At 39.0% G+C, this 24266-nt stretch overlaps 2 protein-coding genes across 5 annotated transcripts in view; both read left to right on the forward strand.

Annotated features, from left to right (window-relative positions):
• Positions 1-4: 4 nt before the first annotated feature.
• scaf6 (SR-related CTD associated factor 6) lies at positions 5-5524 on the forward strand. Of its 2 annotated transcripts, XM_033345946.2 has the most exons (8): positions 5-177; positions 693-863; positions 1465-2131; positions 2205-2276; positions 2483-2879; positions 2955-3358; positions 3447-3812; positions 3907-5524. In XM_033345946.2, the coding sequence occupies exons 1-8, from the start codon at positions 159-161 to the stop codon at positions 4199-4201; spliced, it is 2391 nt and encodes a 796-aa protein (XP_033201837.1). In that variant the 5' UTR covers positions 5-158; the 3' UTR covers positions 4202-5524. The 2 variants fall into 2 exon arrangements, with proteins under 2 accessions (XP_033201837.1, XP_033201838.1); XM_033345947.2 differs by lacking the exon at positions 5-177 and having other exon boundaries at positions 730-863; positions 1527-2131.
• A 5533-nt stretch (positions 5525-11057) lies between these two features.
• The window catches only part of cwo (transcription factor cwo), a 39940-nt gene continuing 26731 nt past the window's right edge, over positions 11058-24266 (forward strand). For 2 of the 3 annotated variants that reach the window (XM_033345955.2, XM_033345958.2), the window contains exons 1-2: positions 12528-12935; positions 14285-14931. In XM_033345955.2, the coding sequence (XP_033201846.2) occupies positions 14867-14931 (65 nt within the window). In that variant the 5' untranslated portion in view covers positions 12528-12935; positions 14285-14866. Of the gene's footprint in view, positions 11194-12527; positions 12936-14284; positions 14932-24266 lie in introns of those variants that run through there. The other variant, XM_076622460.1, reaches the window with a different exon arrangement.

The following is a 24266-nucleotide window of genomic DNA, read 5'->3' on the forward strand; positions in this document are numbered from 1 at the left end:
ATACTCGAGTATTAATGGCGACTTCTAGCGTTGTCGTGTTCATTGTGAAAAAATAATGTTTTCCGGAGACGTACCACAATCGTGTACGGAAAAGTGTTAACGAAAGTAATAACAAACGTGATCGAATTCGGTGTAAAAGTAAAAGAGTAATCGTGATAATGGACCAGGCACCTGCAGGTAAGAAAAGAATGTTGTGATTTGGTGATTTGGCCAAGCGCGGTCTTGCACATTCCCACTCCGGGCGAGCATATTAACGTTTCATCTTTTTTATTAACCGTAATGTCTATGATCTATCATTTTAGCATTTTAGTTAGTCAGAATTGGGGATTTGTGAGTTTCCATGCAATGGAAATAATGAGATACGTTTAAAAAAGACAAAATGTAGATTCTAAATAGTAGGTTATGTAAACCTGTGCAACGTATTAGGCTACCATTAAAAAGCAATTCACTCGGCGAATTAAATTATCCTCAGGCAAATCTCCGTAGATACGTGCACAAAGTGATAAATTTCAAAACAGATTCAATATTTCAGGTTACGATGGGCTGATTTAGGACTGCGTACTTTAAAAAAATAAGAGATCCTATTTCAGTACTGTATTTAAATATTGCCATTTATATTGTAATAATTGTATAAGTAATTCATTATTGTTAGGTTATTGTACTAATTCTGTTTATTTTGGTATAATACCCAGATACAGAGTTACGGAACATCATAGACAAACTGGCTCAGTTTGTGGCTCGCAATGGACCGGAGTTTGAGCAGATGACGAAAAACAAGCAGAAGGACAACCCAAAATTTGGTTTCCTGTTCGGTGGAGAGCACTTCAACTACTATCAATACAAAGTGACTACAGAGCAAGCCAGTAAGTGGGATACAGCCCCTTAACAGCTACAACAATTGAGAAGCATAATGGCCATGCTTTATTCAACGAACAAGGAATGACTTTGAAAAAGAGATACGGGTGAAAGGGTCTGAATTCGTCATAGTGAACATACAAAACTATTATTCATCGAATATGAGCACTTCGTTTCAAGATTTTGGGATTGCTATTTATTAAGCAGAATGCTTTAGCTAAAGACATATTCTATTTCTTGGCAATGGTGATTTTAAGAAGATGTAGTTTTAAGATTCTTAATGGAGCTTGTCTAATACGGACTACGTTGTTGATATATTGCTTCAATCTATGTGGGAACTGCAACCCACTATAATACCCTGTAATACCCTAGTACTGTAAAAAAAAGTAAAAAATACATGTATATATATAATATATAAAACAGGGAAAGAATATAGTGCTCCCAAAAGACTTACCGAATTTTCGATATAATTCTCTAATAAATGCCAAGAATTTTATTATGCACTGGTAGAAGATAAGACTCAACAGAAATTGGACTATTTGTATACTTTTTCAATATCCATTGAAGGAATCAAACATCTTACAATAATCCACCGTCATTCGTTTACAGTTTTAAAGCAAAAAGGAATAAATCCAATGCAAAATGCAGACCCACGTTTAAACGTTTCGCAGCAGCAGCAGCAAACAGCCGCTACCGTCGCGCAGCCACTGAATAACGTCAATCTTGCACCTGGCCTAAATACTCAGAACAATGGATTAAATCCAGTTGTGGGAATTGGACCAGTGGGAAATCAAGGTGGTCCAGTTATACCTGGAGTACTAGGACAAATTGGAGGGCCAGGAAATGCAGGACCACCAATTGGACCAGTCCCTGGTGCTATGGGAGGTGTGAATCCATCTATTGGTGGTGTTACTCAACCGGTTAACATTGGCGGACCTCCTGGATGGCTTCAAAATGAGTTAGCAAATCTTCAGTCACAGCAGACAACGCTACAGGAACAAGTTAGACAATCAGAACAAAATCTGGCTGCGCAACATGCTGCATTGATGGCGCAACAACAAGGAAGGGTTGAGGATGCTGTGAGACAAGCTCAAGAAACAGCTTTACAAAACAGTGCACAAAGCACAAACACAGACCTTGCTGCATTTGATGCGGTATTACAACCTATCATTGATAGTTGCACAAAAGATAGCATAAGTGCAGGGAAAGCCTGGATACTTCAAAATTCTATCAGTCCACAAAGCAATCAAGTTGTTGCAGACCATTTGCTGAAAAAGTATGTTATATTTGACTTTAGCCATATACTATTAACAGTAGTAAATCAATTAATTTTTTATTGTTTCTTTCAGAGTCATTCAGGCAACCAATTTTAGTCATAAACTCCATATTATCTACCTGGTCAACGATGTCCTACATCATTGGTAAGTATGATATTTGTTTGGGAAAACAGTAACAGATCTTATATCTTAAAACATTTGTAAAAAATTTGAATTAAATTACATTATCTAATTAAATGTGAATGGAAAATTTAACACTTCAATTTCAGTATAAATATAATATTTATAATAAAGTTTGATAACTTTCATAAAAATAGTTGTGCACGATATTTAATTTCAAACTTCTTTAGTGCAAGAAAAAAATCTATGGATCTTCGCAAGGCAATGGAAAGTGTTGTTGTTCCCATGTTCTGTAACACTTCATTAGCTGCATCAGAAGAACAACTTAATAAATTAAATAAGCTATTAAGTTTATGGGAGTCAAAAAATAATTACTTTGATGAAGGAATTATAGATAAATTGAAACAGCCAAGCACATCTTGGTCTGAATATCAGGCTAACTTGGTTGAACAACATGCCAGCGCAATTACACCGATTACTACATCAACAAAACAAACCTTTGATAATTATCAAGCACAACATCAAGCGTTTGTTACACATGCTTTGAGACAAATTCAAAATATTGAGCAACAAAAGATCGCAATTGATCAACAATTAAAAGCTCCTCCTCCACCACCACCGCAATTGGTAAGTTGATCTTCTTTCCTGTATGTATTATGTATATGTATTCGACAAACGATAATAGAAATTCATACTTTACAGAACCAACAAAATATGTCTCTGCCACCTAGTCATTCCGGTCCTCCTGCTCCAATAAGCACAGATGTAAATTTCAGTCAACCGCCACCTGGATGGGGTGTACCACCCGGGAATGAGCCTCCACCGTTTTCAAATGTTCCATTGCCAGATTTTTCAAAACCACCGCCTGGATTTGGCCCCCCACCTGTTATACACGAGCCCTCTGTCGAAGATTTAATGCCCAGTATGCCTTATTACGAACTTCCTGCTGGCTTGATGGTACCTCTAATTAAGTTAGAAGATGCCGAATATAAACCTTTGGATCCAGAAGCCATTAGGCTTCCACCACCTGCTCCTCCAAGTGAACGACTAGTAGCGGCTGTAGAAGCATTCTATGCGCCACCGAACCATGATTCTCCACGGGACAGGTAAAGGCATATAATGCAAATTATACACAAACTAATTATGCTTGAAATATCGAGTGAAGTTTTTAATTGTAATATCTACATATTATAGCGATGGGTGGGAAAAATTAGGTTTATACGAGTATTATAAAGCAAAGAATGCCGCGCGTAAGCGTAAAGAAGAAGATATAGCAGCTGGTATAAGACAAAAATCAAAATCGCCGTCACCAATTCTAAGGCCAAGATCCAAAAGTCCTAGTCCACCAAAGAAACGATATCGAAGTAAATCGCGAAGTAGATCACGCTCAAGATCTAGAGGTAGAAGCAGATCTAGATCTCCTGCTGCTAATCATAGACGTAACAGTCGAAATAGCAATCATAATAACAGAAGCAGAAGGAGGAGAAATAGCAACAAGGATCGAAGTCCTGATAGGAGAATGGACAGGCAAGATCGAAGTCCAACTCCACCCAGTTTCCTGTAAGTATTATTACTTAGTATAAAAAGATATTCTATATATCTGATTATATATATATATATATATATCTGATTTCTACGAATGAATTCCTTTCAGCGGATCAACCTACAGTAAAGCTCCTCAAGAAATTAGTCTCGATGAGAGTAACAAGGGTCATCAGTTGCTCAAAAAAATGGGTTGGGGCGGTGCGGGACTTGGTGCCAATGAACAGGGTATTGAAGCTCCAATATCGGGGGGTGAAATTAGGGATAAAAACGATCAATATAAAGGCGTCGGTATTAATTTAAATGATCCATACGAGAACTTTAGAAAGAGTAAGGGACAAGCATTCATAACTAGAATGAAAGCAAGAGCAGAAGAACGTGCCGAAGAAAGGGGTGAACGGGACTGAATCTAATCAGGATAAATAATTAATTTGTCTATAATCTTTTCGGTGAAATATAACTATCGCATGCAGTATGAATTCGCATGCTCTCACAATCGTAGTCGACACAAATTTCCAATGATCAATGTTCTACAATCCTACAATGTAATTTGTGTAATGATTTATTTTAATCTTTTTATTTTTTTCAATCTCTATTAGGATAATCAACGTTTTATATCCATTCTCTTATTTCATTGTATAAACGTTATAGAATAATTGTTTATTACTGAAATTACAAAGTTACAACGTACATTTATATATATGTTATAGAATTGTATATTCTTGTTATAAGTAACAATCAATTATTTTATATTTTTAATTCAAAGAAACAGAGAAAGTGCATTGACTGAATATTGTGTCGATCATTCGTGGGCGCAAATCATTTATCTGTATATTTCCAATTGAGAAAAATACTACGAGTGAATGATGAAAAATATGAACAATTGTTTATGAACTTAATTGCTTGTCAGTTTATAAATAAGACAAGGGTTACGAAAGTTTGCTGTTACACTTGCAGTGATTGTTACATACTAAATTCAATTTGCATAGTGCATAACGCAAAAAGAAAAAATATAATTTTATGTATCTTTTGTACATTATGTACAAAACTATTCGATTTTCGGCAAGGTTACCGTTAATAATAGTAGATGGTTTGTCTATTGATAATTGGAGATATCTTGATTAAAATAATAACTAAGTACACCAAAAGGATCGATTAATCAATATTGACCAATCGCACGGTTTATGATCATCACGAACATGACATGCAAGATTACATATTATGTAATTGTATTCTGCACGGCAAAAAAATTCATTCTGTTTCCATATGAAACGATAAATTAATTCGCTGAATGTCTATATAAGAGAATAAGAGAATATCGTGCACTAATCATCTTTACATGAAAAAAAATATATGAAACTAAAAAAGTACTTGTATTTAGTAAGTTAATAAATGATTATATTCGATACATAAGATAAAATCGAGGAATAAGCATTCTATGTTTAAATATAATGGTAGAAGAAAAGAATTGTAGAAAGAACGAGAAAAAGAGAGGAAAAATGTTCTTAATTAGAGTTAGCACGTCCTCGAGGCGTGCTATTGACGTACACTCGTACAAACTCTGCAGAAAATCATCGTAGATGTTGTTAAAGAAAATTAATTTAATCGGTTCAAAGATATTCCAGAATAATAATGTTCTTAGACTTTTTATACTGGTAGATTTATCATCAGCTGTCACGTGCACGCGGATTCAAAGAAAAATAAAAAGATAACTGGCTAGGAACAGCCGACATCCGATGGCATTGTTAATCGTCAGTTGCCTTCTTGAACTCCCCTAGTGGCAGTCGATATTGGAACCGAATACATAAATCCAACGTCAAACCGGTTTCACAGCGATAACAGTCAGAAGCCACACACTTGGTGGCGTAAACAACACCGGAAAGATGTGTGCGTTTTCCTATAGCTATTCTATAACTTCACTCTCATTTTAGTATTCTTTTTACATATATCACGCGATATATTTTTATTGAACGAAATCTATACGAAAGAAATATAATAAAACGTTTACGTCGTAACAGATTTCGAAGTGTCAACCAAGAAGTTGGTGTTTGTAAATTTGGAAAGGTCATTTAATATCTATTGAGCATCTTAATTTCTATTCAGTATTTCTTTTTCTTTTTGTCATAAATACTGTGTATCATGACAGTCGTAATATCGTTCGATAATATTTGTCGAAAGTCCCAAAGATAAGTAATTTGGTTCCCAAAGATCGTAAACATTAAATTCGACGATGATTCTGCAGTATTAACGGCCTCCTTGGAAGTCAATTTCGTCGAAGGCAAAGGTCGATGATAAAATGCAACAGTTAAAACAATAGAAAGAAAAAAGGCAGGATGGAATTAATAAATGAAGAAATATAGTTTGTGGGAGAATATCTTTTTCTGAACAATTTATATAGTATAGCATCATTGTATCGGTCTCGAGATGCAGTCATGCCGATGCATTCGATGGTAATATACGTACTTTGCTTGCGTGATCGATAACGAAATATATAATTTCAAAAAGAATATACAGACGCCAAATATACATTGGATTGTTTTATAACTGCAGTGTAACCAAACACGATCTACCTCTTTCGCAAAGCATGACGTCACGTTACAATAATCGTGTATACGTAACAACAGATTGGCACCAAAAAGTCGTGTTTTTTGTGGATCGATCGATTGCTTATCTCGAATCGAAAGACGATTGTATTTAAAAGAATCGACTGCGTTCGTGGGAAACCGGTACGTATGTGTATAAGTTGGTCGACTGATGCAACACGTTTAAGCAAAACGTGACATCGAGGCCGAAAATGTAAGAATAAATATGTGTATGAGGATATGCGAAGATAAAAAAATAGATTACGTTAACGATTTTGACGGTGGCACGTAACCATTGGTACATGCTTACTCCAGAAGTGTTATTCTTAAAACATAATATTTAAATTCGCGACTACATATATTCTTCGAAAGAAATCGGAAAGTGAATGGATTAATACATTTACAAAATATTCTTTTTCGTTCGTTTTAATTTGCTGCCTTTTAAACCATCAGATTTCCAAACTGATGCGTAAATACCTCGCGTTATACAACGATAAAAAGGTATATTTTTAGTAATTTTTAGATCGATATTTCACATACGTAAGATTTTTAATATTTTGATGATTTTATTTGATCTATGTTTGTTCCGTTTTAAATATGCCGATGAAAAATGAAAAACATGACCTTTCGAATATTCGCTCCATTCATGAAATGAGCATTTAATTTTGCGACACGGATTGTAATGTGTAGACATCGATAATATTATTGATAAACTTTTACGTATTGGATAGAATTTAAATTTTCGAAACAGTGTTTTGTATCTGCAGTGTAGTAACAATAACGAAGTTAACAAGTTATAAAATTACACATTCTGATATCAACTTTGTTCTGTTAAGGCATAAAAGTAAAAAAGGTAAGAAAAATCTAATCAATACATAATAAGATCATAGCACTTCGTGTGACGCCATTCTAAACGACGAAAAAGAATTTGTATGCGAGTAAAATGAGTCTCGTATTACTGACTGCATGTAGTAGGTGCCACGTATCATTTTACCCTCATTTGTCAAGGTTTTCACGGACGTTGTCAAATTAGAACGACTCTCCTTGGACCTGTTACGTTCAGGGTTCCATATAAAGACATATCGCAGTTTCGTCGCTCGATCACAACAGATTGCGGCATTCTTCTATGTTGTACGATGAACATAATAACAGTCTACTGAAGTTATGGTAACGTCGAATAGAATGAAATAAAAGTTTCACTGAACGATCGAAATATTCTCAAACTTACAGGAACATGAATATATAAACATTTTTAGACACGAATTGCCCGTGTTATTGGTATCATCAACCTTGTGCCATTTTTACATTTGTTCGACAAATGGCGAATAAATTGTCCATATTATTAATTTTAATTACTTATAGCGAATGTTAAGAGTATTTTTGCAAATTTTATAAATAGGACGTATACTAGCAACAGTCGCGAAGAAAATAATTCAACTCTGCAATAATTAATTCACCGATTCTCAAGCAGTAACTACCTTTTGAAAGTCAACTATAAATCACGATCTGTCGCAGGTAACAGGTGACCTCAAAGTAATCAGAAACCGGATCTCGCACTCGAGCCGCGTATTTAGGCCGGAAGTGCGTCTCTAAGGTTCGCTTTAAATAGTCACTCAGCCTGTTGGTTTCCTTATAAAGTAGGTATCGATAACAAGCACCCATCGTTGATTTCAAACCAACATTCTAGACAATCTATTCTTAGTATTATGATAACAGAGTTATAATTAGCTCTTCGTCTTGGTAATAATTACTCTGCTATGGAATTTTATCTGAATTTCAATAACACGCCATTACAAAATAAATATCAAATTGGATCGATATATTTATTAAAAAATACCAAAAAATACCGCCATTTCCCATATTCACGTTATTTGCAAATAGAACATTCTAAACATTACTCGAATGAAATAACGAATATCTGAAACGTCAGAATAAAAACTTTCATTTATATCGTATAACTTGATCCAACCATAAGTTAGTTGTTCAAATAAAATAGAACATTCCTGATTACACTCGTTATTAATCGAACTCTCATTTCTCAATCTTATTACTGAAAATTTTATATATTGATTCCTATATTTTGCAGGAAAACTTGGTCAATCTGTTCGTGTATACATTGCAATTCTTTTTTTTTCAATTGCTTGACACCTCCTCCTTTCGCGACCGAAAGGTGCACGCAAAGAGACGCCACGATGAACGTGTGCAGTGATCGGCATACCTGCGTGTCGGTTGACTCGGACGGAGAAAACGGGTTAGCGTGACTCGTGAATTAGAGAGAACCGCGTGCATTCGCAACAGTGCCGGTAGAGGATCGCGGACGAGGATAGAGAACGCGTGGAGTCGCGCGAGTGGAACGAGGACGACGAGAAGGTACCGCGTTGCATTCCACGTGATCAAGAGAAGGGCACGCCTCGGCCGTCGAGTCACGCGCTCGACCACGCGTTTATCCTTACCGACACGTGCACGCAATGTGTCCGACCGCGCACTCGGTAGAACAGAGAGCTGGTTATTTGCGCATACGGTGCACGATGACATCTCTTGGACGTTAGTCCATTATACACGTCGAATTACGAACGATGCGACACCGTGCGGTTGCATCAGATTCCCGTGTAATCGTTTGACTTTGGAAATGCAACCTCTTTCATACGGATCTGTTTAAATAACGTAACTTTTCCATTGTGTAATATCGCGTCCCCGCGCTATGTCGTTCTTTTAGAATTATCGACTTCGATCGAGGTAGCTGAAGGATAGGCGAGTTATGTAGCACAAGCGAAGTTATGGTATCCTTCTGGAACGCTATATCGTACTTACACAGGCTGGCTGGGAATTATTGGTTTTTACGGAATTAGGAATTCAATGTACCATTGGCAGTATATGTATAGGATTTTTCAAAATGAATGTTCAAAGCTGATCGATGAATATTTCTATTCTCCATATTTGGATACGTATAACAGCGATCAACGTATTGAAATTCTGCAACAATTATTTTTAATTAATTCTCGTATATGTTAATGTTCACAGCTGGTAGTTTCCCCGTGTGCTTTCAGACAAATCGTTGATTCGTATCGCGAAGATTAAATTGGAGCGTGAGATACCGTAGCGTAAATACATTGTCCGATGAGCTGCGTACTATAAAAAGGAGAGAAACATTCGTGGGATTTTCAGGTTCAAGTACGAAGCCGTGTTCGAAGTTTATTTCTTGGGAACGCGCGGACCTATCAGGATTTGTTCACGGGAATCGAAAGCTGTCCAGGGCGAGAAGGAAACGCAACGTAACCGGCTGTAATTATGTGTCGGCCAGGCGAATGTTCTAATTTGTCAAGGACAAACGAGCGAACATTGCTGCGAAACGTGATTTTCAGGCGATAATCAAGGGGAAGCACCTCGATGCATTCAACGATGCAATCACCGTGACGTAATTACTTTCACGTGCCCTCACTCGACCCTTGTGTAACGTTCTTCTTTTCCTCTCTTTTTTTTTTTTTTTCATCGTTGTTCTAAAACCGTGGCCACATCAATTTCACTTTGTCGCGTCATTACTAATTCAACGTTCTTCGATTTTACGTAATGCGGATTGCGTGGTCTTGAAACACTACGTCAAAATTGACACGGAGTGACAGAGGGACACAGGTGACGTACTTCATTCATAAAAATTTAGAAGATTCATTCGAGATACATTGTCGTAGATATTAGAAGAATGACTACAAGGTACGAAAGTAATCGTAATACACCGTGTTTGTGAAAAAGCTGCAAACATCGTTGAATATTCATCGACGTGTGTTCACCAAGCTGGCCGTTTTATCTAAAAGTCACGTAGGCATCACAGTTGAGACATGGTCACCGTTTGAACGATGCATAATTTAATTCCAGCTCAAAGAGGAATCGTCGAGTGCTCTAGAAGGAATTTAAATTGCTCCGTCTTGTAGTAGAATCCGGAATCAAAGGTTAAAGATCCGTCCACGATAACGACGCCCTATCGGGCCTATCTGTGACGAACCGTTCGAGTACCAAAATATCGCAGACCATACGTTACGGTCAATTGATGAGCATTAGGTTCAATAATTTGGTTTTGGAACGAGTACGAAGACCAAACCGATTAATGCATGACACGGGACACGTAATGGTGTACCAGATCAAGAATAGCTCGGAGTCGCCACAGATTGCGTTTATTTTCTCCTGAGCCGTGCAGAAAATAAAACGCCTATTTTCGAATCGGTCGTGTTACGCGCGTACTCGTGCATACGTCAAGTTCGTAGCCGCTTTAAAGGGAGAACGAGCCAAAATCTTCACTATCTTGGTAATATGAATATTTAAAGCGAATACATCGTACGTCGAATATCGTAAGATCGTTTGATCCAGCATTATCAACATTATCGGACATTGTCGAATATGGTAAGTATCCTAAGTTAATATTTTTCACGGTATTGCTTATTGCCTACGATTAATCAGAGAAATTTAATACGGATACCGTTGATGTTTCCTTTGTTTGCAGACTGCCTCGTTCGTCTTGGAATTTCTTGTCCACCAGCAGGCCACCGTTTACATAAGTACAAGTGCTTATACTTTCTAGTCCGTCTGTAGACGTTCCACGTTCGACGTCATAAAAGTGTTTCGTAATGCGTAATCCCAGTGGCAAAAACGCATCGTTAATTACATTCTTTCCGCGCGTTATCGTAATTTCTTTTTAGTTGCAACGCAGTCGCGCGATCGACCAATGAAAATAATTGCCCACGCGACGTGTTCGATCGCGTGTGTATATTTGTACGTGTAACAGAAGCGAGATCTGGATTCCACAGGTGACCTGTAAAAGTAGAAAAGTATGTCGCCTAGAACAAGCGTTATGAGTGAGATTAAAATCGTTTAACTTCACAGTTAAATCGGCCAAATGCTACACCGTTTCTGGTTTTCCCGCTTCGTTTATATCACATTATTCATTAGAGACGTGCGACGACCTTATTTGCAAAGGTTGTCACATTGTCAATTATCGCCTCGCATGTTTTATTTAAAAAGACGTGCACAGTGTCAAATTGGTCGCAAACAGTACGTTTTCAAATCGTTACGATAATGGTAGCGTACGCGTGAAACATCGATTTCCTTAATCATGCCCATAGAGTCACGGTATTTTTTACGATGAACTTATCGTTTGTTTCGAAAGCTCGATTATAAATATACAGTAGACCTTCTTTATGTTAACCTACGAGAGGCAAGCGGTTTATATAATGGGAGCTCACTATTTTCCCTACCAGCTGTGATTTCGCGTTTACGTAGCAGAAACTCACGTTCGAATAAATGGATTCAATTAGCTCAATTAGTAAACGAAAGTTCGTTTAATCGGACAATAACTAAAATTTCGTTGAAATAAATGCCGTCGTCTAAACGAAGTTCCACCGTAATTGAAATCATAACGTGTGCATATATGCATTCTAGATCCTTCTTTGTTTCCAATACATTTTTCGGCAAACATGCTCCGATAACCCAATTCCTGCAACGCAAGCTCGGCGTTCGAATTCACGTGAAGCAGCAGCGCGGATGCTGAATAATTAAAATTTAATCCGTTGATTAAAACGGATGCAACGAACGTCCGGGAGGATACGGCACGTTGCATCGTGTGCGTGAACGATCCGCAGTCCACGCAAACGGCGTGCAGGTATAAACATATCGTCGAATCGCGCGACAACGAGAAGTATCATTACCGCGTGTCCTCGTGTCACGACGCGGCGGAGCCTGAATACCCGTTGAGTCTGCGGTCTCATACTGTACTCCGCTCCGATCCGAATCGGAGGAAGGAAGAAAGAGTGAACTCACAGCACCGGCACGTAGACAGTGATTGAGAACGAACAAGGAGAACCAGAGTGCAATAAAAGATGACGAGAGAGACGGTCGATAGTCCCGTAGAGGAAGGGATGCAGTCGTTGAAGAGAGCCGCGGCGGCAGTCGGGGGAAAGAGGGATGGAGCGAGCGCGTGACAGGACACGTGACCGGGAGCACACGGTGCTCGCGTGACCGGCCCCGTGACGTCACGCGCACGTGTCACATAGCGTGGTAACTGCTTATCCCTCTCTTCGTTCGACTGTACGTCCCAACGAACGTTCCTCACCTTCTGCGCCCCTCCAAGCATTTCCCACTCCTCTCGTTGATCAGTAACGTCTCAAGTCCCCACTTCACCCTCTTCGTCGAAAACTTTCACCTGGAAAGTCACTATTTTTCCTTCCTTTCTATACCTTACCATTACTCACCCTCGCAATACTAGCGCCTCTGCCTTGTCCGAATGGCGAACGAACGCGGATTTGCATCATCGAGTTACGTGACGCGCCAGCGATCCTTAGCCACGTTAAAGAAAGAAAAAAAGAAAAATAGTCGGTTTCTCCTCAACGGGTATCGTTGAATCGTATCGACGAGATTCCAGCGAAATGGAAGGGCGAAAGTATACGCTCGAGAAATTTAGTCGACTTCGTGACACGGTATCAGGCGACGTTAAATTTACACGCTTGATATATCGTGTTCTGTAGTGCTTCGAGAGACGCACAAGAATCTTATCTGCGCGTCGTTCGTCATTGAGGTAATTCGTTTTCATTGTCTGCGACGGAAATTTGTGGTCCTTAAATTTTTGATGCGTCCAAAGGATATATCGTACTTATTGTATATACGTATTCGTAATGCGAGAATCACGTAAGCGTTTGCTTGTTTATGTTTATACCGTGACAAACAGTAGTACATATTGACGCAACAAAATGATTTATCGTTTAATCATGTATCGATTTATGGTTGTAAATTTGCGTTAGGTTATCGAAATTCTATAATCCAAGGGTGGAACCTTTGTATCAAATCGTCAAGTAATGTATAGTAATAATGATTGTTTAGATGAGATAAACAAGAGAAAAACGAACGATTGCCTAGGTATAGATTAGCTTTTTTTGTTTTTGTTTTTGTACAATATACCGGCATGCGTATCGCTAAGGCTATTTCGAGATCACCATATCGATCCATACGTAATACTATCAACACGTGATGTATTAACAACAAATTGTCTTATCGGAACATTTCACAGAACTCGTAAACGCACACTGGATCGACACGTTACCCTCGCTGAAAGATATCGTAGATTATAAAAAAAATATCAAGCTACGTAACAATTGTTCGGTTCCTATCTATATCTATCGTATTTCAACACGGCGGAATTAGTCCGATAAGGGGAACGAAGATTTTGACGATATAAGATATCGAATGATATCGAGCGAATAGATACCGGTCGATTTACATTAGACCTCGAGTTGCATGGCTCCGGGATCGATGGTTCCGTGCCTGAGATGGTTCTGGATCGCTCCCACCAGTGGTCTGCGTGGCGAGGACCATCGCGAGAATCGAACAGGGCCGCGCATTATACGCGTAGTGTAGCCTGCTAAGGAGACGACACGCGTTTATATACGCGAGCGATACGAAACTATTTGAACGACGTTCTTTTTGTTCCTGTCATTGTAGAGAATTCCAAAATCACGAATCTATATGGTACGAGAAACCGCGTCGATAGAGTGCATACGATTGATCGAGAATTCAATCGTGCATGTAACGTAATCATTGGTCCAGAGCACATCTCGAGCGCCGCCAACCACTGCCACGTGAAATTCGTAAAGTGCATGCGTACGCACCAAAAGAAGCGTACCTATAGGTTGCCGAATACCGTGACGCGCAAAGCGAGCGCGCGACCTGTTCAATTCTTACGGCCCTGCCAGTTAGTATATCGCGGAATTTCGCGGCCGAACGAGTCAACGGCCTTATCGTCGTTCACATTTATGTCTTAAGATCGAGTCGTGTTTCTTCTTTTTGCTCTCGTTATCGCCTATTCGAGCGGAAACGATTCAAAACGGATAACAAAACAAAGTTTAAAAATTTCTGTTGCTACGCTTATAGGATGTCACAGTAGAGAGAAAGAGAAAGACAGAGTGAGAGATCGATCTACGATCATCGGCTCTAAAAAAAGAAATCGGGAAGTAGGAAGGAAGACAGAGAAGAAAAGAAGAGGGCGCCAGTACAGATATATCGGTGAGTGTGACTGGACGGAAAGACGTGGGCGATTCCCAAGTACCGGCCTCCTGGTCCGTCGTGTCGTTTCGAGTGTGTCAGTGAGTTTGTGGAGGCGAACCTAACCTAGTCGTCGGGTGCGCACTATCGATCAAGAAGCCATCGGTTTAAAGAGGACTTGACTTTTTTTGTGGGTACAGGTTATGTATACGTAATTTCGCGGTCGGTGTAAACACGTTTTGTGCGTTTCGTTAAATTTCGCGCTAAATTACGGCGAGCTGCTTCTAACTGCCTAACTTGCGTGTTACGAACGTGAATTCAAAGGAAGAAACTGTGTGCAAACGGAGTCAGATTGAAAGAGAACAGTGGAAGAAAGTCGAAGACAATAGAAGAAACGTAACGAAAGGAGTGACAACGACTAGAAATCGGAAGTGATCGTGTTGTGTATTGGAAACGATTCTATGCGGCAAGATGATGGAGACACAGAATTACTGGGAGGACAACTCCGCTCATTCTATGCAAGTAAAATACGAGAGGTAGGCGTTTAAATAATTATTAACAATTAAACATTTCTATAATTTTCTACTTTTGTCACAGAAAAGGTATTCGAAATCTCGTATATAACTGATATTAGCTTAAAACAACTATAATCTTCGAGTATTAAAAAACGGACTATGATTATTTCTGCATACTGGTATCGTTTTGATCGTACAATAGTGCGTTATAGTTATAAAGCGCTCACACGCGACATGAATCACCGCTGCATTCTAGATTCTTTCTCAACGCCAGAGGAACGTTCCACGCTGTCGACCTTGCCGGCATTATTCAGTCTAATACCATCCAAAAATATTTACACAGATTTACTACAAGCTACATCGAGAACTCTCGTTAAACAGGGTGAGCCAATGTTCGCGTGACTCGTGTTCGTACAGGTATATAAGCTTCGTTATCGTGCTTACCTGTATACATGCGGAACAGTTCAAAACAACCGATCACACGGAATAACGTTATGTCGTAACGTAAAGATTTTTCTGAAAATTTGTTTCATCGAATTACAACATTTGATTTACGGACTATGCAAGTGTGAGCGTAAACTGAGATCGCCGCTGTTACGTTTCTAGATCGGTTTCGAGCAATCACGTTTAAAACAACTATTCATGTACTAGGTAATTCTGTTCGAGATAATTGAGTCATCTAGGACTAATTTCGCAAGTCTTTTAATGCTATTTATATCATACAATTATATTGATGCGGTTACAAGTAAAACTCGATTGATTCGTAGAACAGATTACCATAAGCCAATATATTCCTTGGCAATACGGAAAACTACATGCCTCGTTATCACGAATGTACAGGTGTTCGATTTTGACACTGTCCCTTCCCCCTCGCTTGGCCTCTCTTGTTCGACGTTCTTTCCCCAGGTCCTATATCATATTGATAAATAATTAGACGGTTGCTGATACGAGTGGAACCGTCTTGAAGGTCCACGCGTTGTCAAAAAATTCATGGCCGCGCCAGAGATAAGATAAATACCGAAGAATCGGTGCTATCGTTGATGTCAATTAATAAACGGGAATATAGATATCACGAGTTGTATACGTAACCGCGTGGGACTGGTCGATCGATCGAATCGCTGTGAATTCAACGAGTTATCTAAGAAGTCTATTCAAGAATCCGTGAATAGAGCGACGTGCAGTGAATTGAAAATCGTTCATCAAACGTGATCCAAAAGTAATTACGACTTAACTACAGTTCGTCCGTGATTATAATCTATAAGTATTCGAAGTAACCTATAATGCTCGATCCTGCGCGCAAGAAATCGAGACCAATTAACGCTAGCGCCATTTACGGAGCGATTATAAATCACATCTTTCATGCTGCATAAGAGAAAGGAATATGTAGAGATCACTTGACGTTTTCATTTTTATCATATCCTACTTTATCGTCGAAGGAAGAAATTGAAAAAAAATGTCCTGGTCATATTACATTAATGGGCGTGTTACATTGATATTCGTGGCTTCTATCGTCAAGGAAAGTGACGTTTACGCGTATTCACGTCGCTCGTAACGAGTGACTTTCACGAGTATGTCAGCACGGTCGGTCAGTCATAAACACTTGTGCGAGATCGAGAATAGACTGGAGAGTTGGACACACGGTGTATATATCAAGGCGTTGAGGGGCGCGCTGACGGCGCTCGCAGCAACCGGGCAATTTCTTCGGGCCACGCTATAGAACACGGTTTCGCATCTTGGCCGCTTGAACCGTCGCATCGGGCATTGACACTGCAGATCGATCCGCACGGATTTATTTGAGCACCGTCTATACAGCGCGTGAACGTGTGCTGTGCGTATTCCGTCCCGCATTCGCTCGCTGTGCTCGTCGAATTTAACTTGGAAATCGAACCATTCCTCTCTTTTTCTTATTTTTATCTGCGTTCGGAGTTGCATCGATTTCATCGTTTCTCGGGATCGACAATTTAAGGTACAGCCAGTGCGATATGGTGAACGACGTGATTCGAAACGATCGATCTAATGTCACTTCTCGTAAGGCACACGATGAAATCATCGTTTTTTTAGATCTTTTGGAATAACGACGTCGTGGCATCGAATTTCAGCCCGTGAGAATTTGTATAGGGTTAACTAGGATTGTTAGAGTCAAGCCAAATTATTTACTGTGTAATTCATCAAACTCGGTTCAATTTTAAGACGTTGAAGGCGACTCGAATATCTTACCGTTGTCTCAATTTTCGTGACAATGAACAGAAACTGCATAAATATAATACACCACTTGTGTATAAGATTTGCTTTGATTAATCGACAATTTTAAAGGAGGAGTAAGTCGAAGTTTTTATCGAGCATACCTGTAGATAAGACCGTGGTCTTATAATGCAAGGCCGCGTTATAGATGGCTCAGAAACGAACAGCCATTGTGACAGTGACACCTTCGGATTTTGCGCCACAGAGGATCACGTTAATTGACGCAATCTGAGTAAACGACCGCGTCATGGAAACTAACGTAAATACGTTCGCTCGAGAATGCTACGAGTGGGCGTATATTACGTACTCAAGAATTTCGGGGATACCATATATACGCATTGCGGTTTGTAGGGTTGAGCAAGTATCCAAGATAGTGGTAATTTCCGCAAAACGGATGTGTGTTTTTAGATGCTCTGCTGCTTTCACGTCTTATCGGAAATTACAAAATACGTATTTCGTGCATGATAGAGCTGGCAAAATTATAATCAAATTAGTCGGAAATGATTGGTTGTAATTATCCGTGAAAGAAAAACGTCCTGTTAGCGAGACTTTTTTTTAAATGATTGTTCTTGATTAAATTGAAAATCTTGCTAACTGAAGTACTAGAGTCAACCGGAATTAATTGATATTTTATTCGATACCGTAGTCCTTGACAAAGCGATGCATCGTATGTTTAAATGCATAGTGTCATTTGGCAGCGCAAGTGTATTTCCTAATATATCTAGATATAACACTTGCTGCATAGCGTGTTTGAATACATATACTTACATATTCATTCTACCAAGGTATGAAACGTCGGAGATAAAATGAAGTAGGAATAAATGCAGTATCTGTCTGTAAATAAACTATTTTTTGTTTTACTATCTGGAACTTGAATGATTGCACTATTGGTAACTGCTATTTTCTAATTGTAAGTATATATGTACATACCTTAGAAATTGTGTTATACACATATTACGTGTAACCAAGTGAATAGATTTCTATGCAAATAAGGTGAATACCTTGCTGTATTTTCGCAATGATTAGTTTGTAATTAGTTTATATGTTTTATACACGTTTTAATCATTTGCCAATGAATCTTTTCCCCAAATTAAAAATGCGAAAAAATAGATGGCACTTTATAAATTATTTTCCTATAATTTTATGGGATAGAAATTAGGAGTTTTAAAATTGCTTAGTATCGCGATTAAACGATTACCGAGTCAATTGTGAAATTCAATCTTGGATTATTTTTGTATAATTTCGTAATTAACAATCTCAGACTGATTGATCACCGTGGTATTTTCAAAAAAACTTTCCTCTATTTTATATTTATTTCACACTTGATTGGCACTTGCGTAAACAGAAGCAAATCCGATTTCTTCGAGTACCTGATAAGGCTGACATTTTCCCAACTGACTCATTTTACCCAGATTCGTTTTACTCTATTTCACCAATGCGATACATATATATCCCCAAGCACGAAACAGTTTTTCCATATATTCAATAAAAATACTAGTAATTTCATTGAAATTAATCAAAATACTTTGAACGATCGAACAATCATAACAATTCCAATTAAAGTTAACTTAATAAAGACCAAGTAAATAATTCATAAAATCCATCGTCTGTTGGAAAACGCGAAGAAAGTAATTTAATAAAAAAAAAAGCACGTATATGCAATAATAGACACTTTATAGAAGACCTCTGTACAAATTAAAGACAAACAATTTCCTTGATTGCTATAAATGCTTGAATTTCTTTAAACTTCATAAGATTATAGGATCCAGGACAAGAAAGAGATTGCGATAGAAAAATATGTCACTAATCCCTAAACGCTTCTGTTTATAACTACAACGCTAAAAACGGAAATTATTAACGTAAAAAAATTACGTCATAAAATATCGCGAAGAAGATGAAACGTATTAAAGCAGCGTTCGCTTTGAATGGATTTGCTTTTATCGAACAAAATTCCCTCGAAATGGCGAAGGGTCTTCTCCTCGTTTTCCGTGATACGTAGGAAACCAGTTGCACGGCCGCGTTCCTCTGCTTTCCGTCACGTAGGCACGCGTTGCCTTTCCGTTTTGCGGCAATTCGAAAACATAGATCAGCAATATCGATTCGATCGTTAAAATGTTCGCAGATGCTCTATATTTATTCTAGTAACGTTGTAGCCGCACATGCGTGCCATTTCCCATAAGCTTCCTAATTCACCTCCTTCGCATTCGAAAAGATCGGAGACTCCACAGATCACGTCGATCGCGTAAGAAGATCGCGGCAGAATTTTCGAATTTTCCTCGATCAGTCCATTCTTTTCTTTTCTCTGAAATTCATAATTGGTGACATATATTGAAAAATCTGGAGCAAACAGTAGACCAAATGGGCTATGTATACCGCGCACCGCTCCATTTGTTTGCATTTTCCTATCTCCACAAAAAAAAAAAAAAAGAAAAAAAAGGAAAATTGCCAGGTTTCTTGTAGACTCCACCTTGTCGATTATGGGTTAACGCGAGTTTCTTGGAATGTAGCGATGAAAAGCGCAAGGCACCTGCATCCTCGAACAATAGCAGCATACGTATGGAGGTCGATACAACGGAGAAGGGAATTGCATCGATCAGCGATAAATTATGGTCGCACGAGGCAGCGGCGTCAACCAGACCGACAATAACCGTCGTTACATTCAATGCAATTAACGTGTCTCTCGTTCTCCATCTCGTTTCTTCAGTTGCGCGTAAAACGTCGCTCCGATCTCGTGCTTCTATTTCACTAGCATCTTGACACAGATATTTTCTTCGTTCGCGGTGTAGCTTATCGTGGATCGATGCGAAGGTCCTCCAACATACTTCGACATACACTGCTGTTCAAAAGTATCCGGACACTTGCTTATCTTTCACAAGATGTAATTTAATCGCGAATTTATTCTTCGTGACTGTTACACGTTATGACGTTATTATAAGAGCTATTTCTAAAAGGATAATGCGCACTTTAAATTTCTAGTATTACTTTTCTGCTTTATTTCTGCTTCTTCGAGCTTCGATCGTATTTTTATTATTATCGACACGATATATATCCGTAGATTGGTAACAGTGAATGTTGGCGAAATTCGGTCGTGCATCGTCAGCAACCTTTCTCATCGGATCCTTCGAGCAGTCGCGTGTGTGCACGCGTGCGAACCAAGAACTCGCAACTAGGAGGCACCGATCGATTGGTGTTTACCTTTCCCAGGTTCGATTGATCAACGTGCGAGCCACAGTTTGGTTACGTTGATTTTGTTCCTACAAGCGACAATTTTGTTCCTACAAGTTATCTTATAACGGTACTCGTTGAAGATATACGCAGAACGAAGAAGATGGTGTTTGAGCATTAGGAATCGTTTTGTTTATTTTCTTGCTTAAGCATCCATTTACACAGCAGCGTATAATAATTATCGAAAGAAAGCAAGAAACATGGGTCGCGTGTTTTTCCTTTGGCGACGTCGCGGGTTAACGTTGCGTCGTTTCGTCATCGCTGCGAGTTTATTACTTTACGATGCGATCGTTTGATGCGTTAAAAATTTTCCATTTGCGGACCAGTTTTTACGTCCTCTTGCAATTTCTTTATTCCGTAAACGTTCGTTCTTTATTTGCACGGCAAATGCCAGCAGTCTGATGTCTATCAAAGGAATCGCAACTGCGAGATTGTGCAGATCGATGTCTGATCGTGCAGTCCGTTTCTACTGCGACATCAGCCCTCTGAATTTACTTACGCTTGTTAATCGTTTTATCTAGCAGTTTCTCTATTAATTGTTTGCCTATTTTCTTCGATATAAACTTACATAATCGCAAGTTCACAAAGTTTCTTGCTTTATCGCTGTTTAAAATATTCGTCCGAAACGTAATTAGTTTCAGTCAGCGGATGCATGGTTTATTATTTTCTCAGCTCTCTTACATCAACCAGCAGACAATCAGTCATTTAATCAAGTTTCAACGCAGTCATACACTAATTAAGGATGTTTATTCGCGGTATTTCGAAACCCATTAACATAGCGAGTGATCGTAACCTCGTGACTAGTAGCGTATTTCACGCGAGACTCGTAATATATAATAATCGCATAATAGTCATCCGTCTTTCATCTTTCCTCGTTAAACGATGGTTAACGAAAAGGCTTGGACGTTTGTCACGCGTTAATCTGCCTGTTAACAACTTCCTCTTTTGCGATAAATGATGAAAAATAGCTCCTTCTATAGTTAGTCGACCTTCGTGATCAAATCAAGACACGTTCGAAGACACGTCTATAGATAACTGAAGTTTTCGGTTAGATTTCCACTAGATCACGTCAGGTTTGGATTAGATCAGAATTACGCTCGAGTTGGTAAATGAGATTTATCAAGTTTGATTTAAATTCAATGCCACTCCTGGAGTACCCACTATCAGAAAATATGGACAAAAATTTTTGCTACCCTAAAACGAACTTTAGCCTGTTACGCTTGTCCCGATAATCAAATCTTACGATATCCATACAAAGAAATCATATCTGTAATATTTACAAGAGAAAATATTACAAGCGTAATAACCCCGATAGACTGGCAAATCCGTGAGTAACTGCTTTACAACGAGCAAGTTTCCAACAGACAGGATTACTCAAAGAATTAACGAAACCTAAATACTTCTAGTTGTCGTACGATCGTTGCTTTCTTATTCTCGTTGGAGCGTGTTTCGCGTTTTCATCAGCGAAGATAAAACATCGGAGCAATTGTAAAGGACGGGCGGAAAATTTCGACGATAAAGCGATATAAGTGTCGCGATAAGGTGTAACGAGCGCCTTTCGCGTTACTATTCTTTCTTTCTTTTATGAAAATTCCGTCCCATTAACGACTCGTCGTTAATTTCTTTTTACTGGCAATTGGTCGATCGTGGTCGGCGTAATCGCTATGGCGACGTGCCCGGGGGATGTTCAGTGTCGTTGGAGAAAAAGTGAGAGTTACCTTGGCTGTTCCAGCGCCGATCGACCGTGTGCGTTTTCATACATGCGCGTTCGTATAGTACGAGAGTCGTAGACTGGCTTCTGTGGCTGATGAATGCGCGTGCACGTGTACAGACGGGCGTGGAAAATAGTACAGCGATTTGATTAGGCCTCGTCGCTGGAGATGATTCATTGTGAAAAACTTCGAATTGTTGTAACACAGGAGAACGTGAAGAGATAAACAAGCGAGTTTACTGTTTGATGATCTTCGACGTTCACTCGCTAGAGATAGTCAGTTTATCAATTATACGTGTAAATGTTATAGGATGAATTTTATTTGTCAGCTGCTTCTGGTACGATGAAAAAGTGGTTGTATAAGACAGTTTGACGCTCTTGACGCTCGTCTCGCGACACGCGTATTTCTGAAAATTTACTTCACCGCCAATTTTTGTGTCTTGTCGTATTAGAAACGTAAAATATAGTATCAGAGTTAAGAAAAAAAATGTATTATTATATAGTCAAGAAAAAATTTGGTTAAAAAGAGAATCGAGCATTCTTGATGGGGTTAGTTCATTGGTACGGTGGTTACTACGTCACAGTGATTTTCAGTGAGTCGTTTTTCTCTCGATACTCGACGTTTTCGACATTTTGGACCACGGTCGTATCGAGTCAAGGTTCAGCCCGAGAAATCGAGGTCGACACGAACAGATTTAACTGCACCAGTGAAACTATTTGTAGAATTATGAAATGTAGTCCGTGGCCGTTGCTCGTGGGATAACGAGCTGCTCTGTACTCGTGTGCAGTGTGCTGCACGAATGAAGTCATTCCTCGCAAGTCCGATCATCGTTTATTAATCCTCGATTTCCATTACTTATTCGTGAACTAGTTGCTCGATGTATCGGTCGGATATTTTCAGAATTTATCGAGAAATATGTAACGTATATATATTAGATATTTCTACGGAAAATTGTATTTATATATGTAATTACAGATATAACGTATCTTACGTGTAACAATAACTGTATTATTCAGAATGATGAGACTACGTCAGATTAGTCGATTTCCGGTTTGAGAACTGGTTTGTAAAAATGTGAGAGGTGAAAAAGAAATCGTTACACGTGACGATAAGTGGGCGTACGAGGCATGGAATCGTTTCGAGGAATTTTATAGTTTGCCTTATTTCGATCAACGATCGTATCTATCGTTAGCGCGAAGTCTTTATAGGTTCTCGAATATAGCGACGAAAGATAAAAGCCTGTAGTTACGTCTCAGATTCTTTTAATATCGAGAAAGAGGAAAAGTAGTCGAGTTATGGTATCATAAAATTTGGATGGAAAGATGGACGTACTTACAGAGAAAATTACAGTTATTAACTAACAGTCGTTTTAATCGAAGACCAACGTTAAATTATATAGCGAGTTATGTACGATCAGTTATTGGTAATATATCACATCGTAAATTTTAGTCGCAAGGGAAAAATATCAGCTTTTTATTAGCGTCACGAGTGGTTTCTGATTTTATTTATAAAGTTAAAAACTCTTTTCCTAGGTTATTTAAAAATCTGAAATGAAACGTAATTCTATCGTTTACTTCAATATATCCAATACATTTTTGAAACGTATTACGATCATAAGTATTACGTTTGCACAGAGGAAAAACTCAAGCATCGAGATTTCTCAAGCTCTACGAGAGGATTCGATCGTATCGCATGTACGAGTCATCCACGTTAACTAGTAGCGCAAGCTTACAGCTTCAGCTTTCGTAGACAGCTTTCGTAGCACCTTCGTTTCGAGATTCTACGCAGAATAACAACGTGGCTTCTAGTTTTCACGAACGGAAAGGACCTACGTCAACTGGTCTCCGTCGAGTTGTTCACGGCAGCAAGGCGAAGACGCAGTGCGTCATCGTTGCGTCGACCACGAAAGCGTTAAGTAGAAAGTTACGTCACTGTGCGGATATTTTTCGTGGTTGTTCGGTGACTTTCGAGCGTTTCTTTCGAGTCGCGGGGACGCGTTCTATCTCTACCGTGGACGGAAATTGAAAGAGAACCGGCGACCAGGGGACGGAGTGCAGCAAGCAGCACACGATTACTGGCACGAATCAGCTAGTCAGAAGTCACGTTGCTCGACACGCGCTCCGAGCTAGACCCGATGTAGGTTAGTATTTTTACGCGGGCGTCCCGGTGTATACAAAT

Source organism: Bombus vancouverensis, chromosome 10 (genome assembly GCF_051014615.1).
Source record: "Bombus vancouverensis nearcticus chromosome 10, iyBomVanc1_principal, whole genome shotgun sequence".
NCBI lineage: Eukaryota > Metazoa > Arthropoda > Insecta > Hymenoptera > Apidae > Bombus > Bombus vancouverensis.

What these genes read in the sequence shown, in the direction of transcription:
- scaf6 (XM_033345946.2), top strand. An exon ending in GCAGACCATTTGCTGAAAAA is followed by an intron (nt 2,132 to 2,204) that starts GTATGTTATATT and finishes TGTTTCTTTCAG; the next exon opens with AGTCATTCAGGCAACCAATT. An exon ending in CCAACTCCACCCAGTTTCCT is followed by an intron (nt 3,813 to 3,906) that starts GTAAGTATTATT and finishes AATTCCTTTCAG; the next exon opens with CGGATCAACCTACAGTAAAG.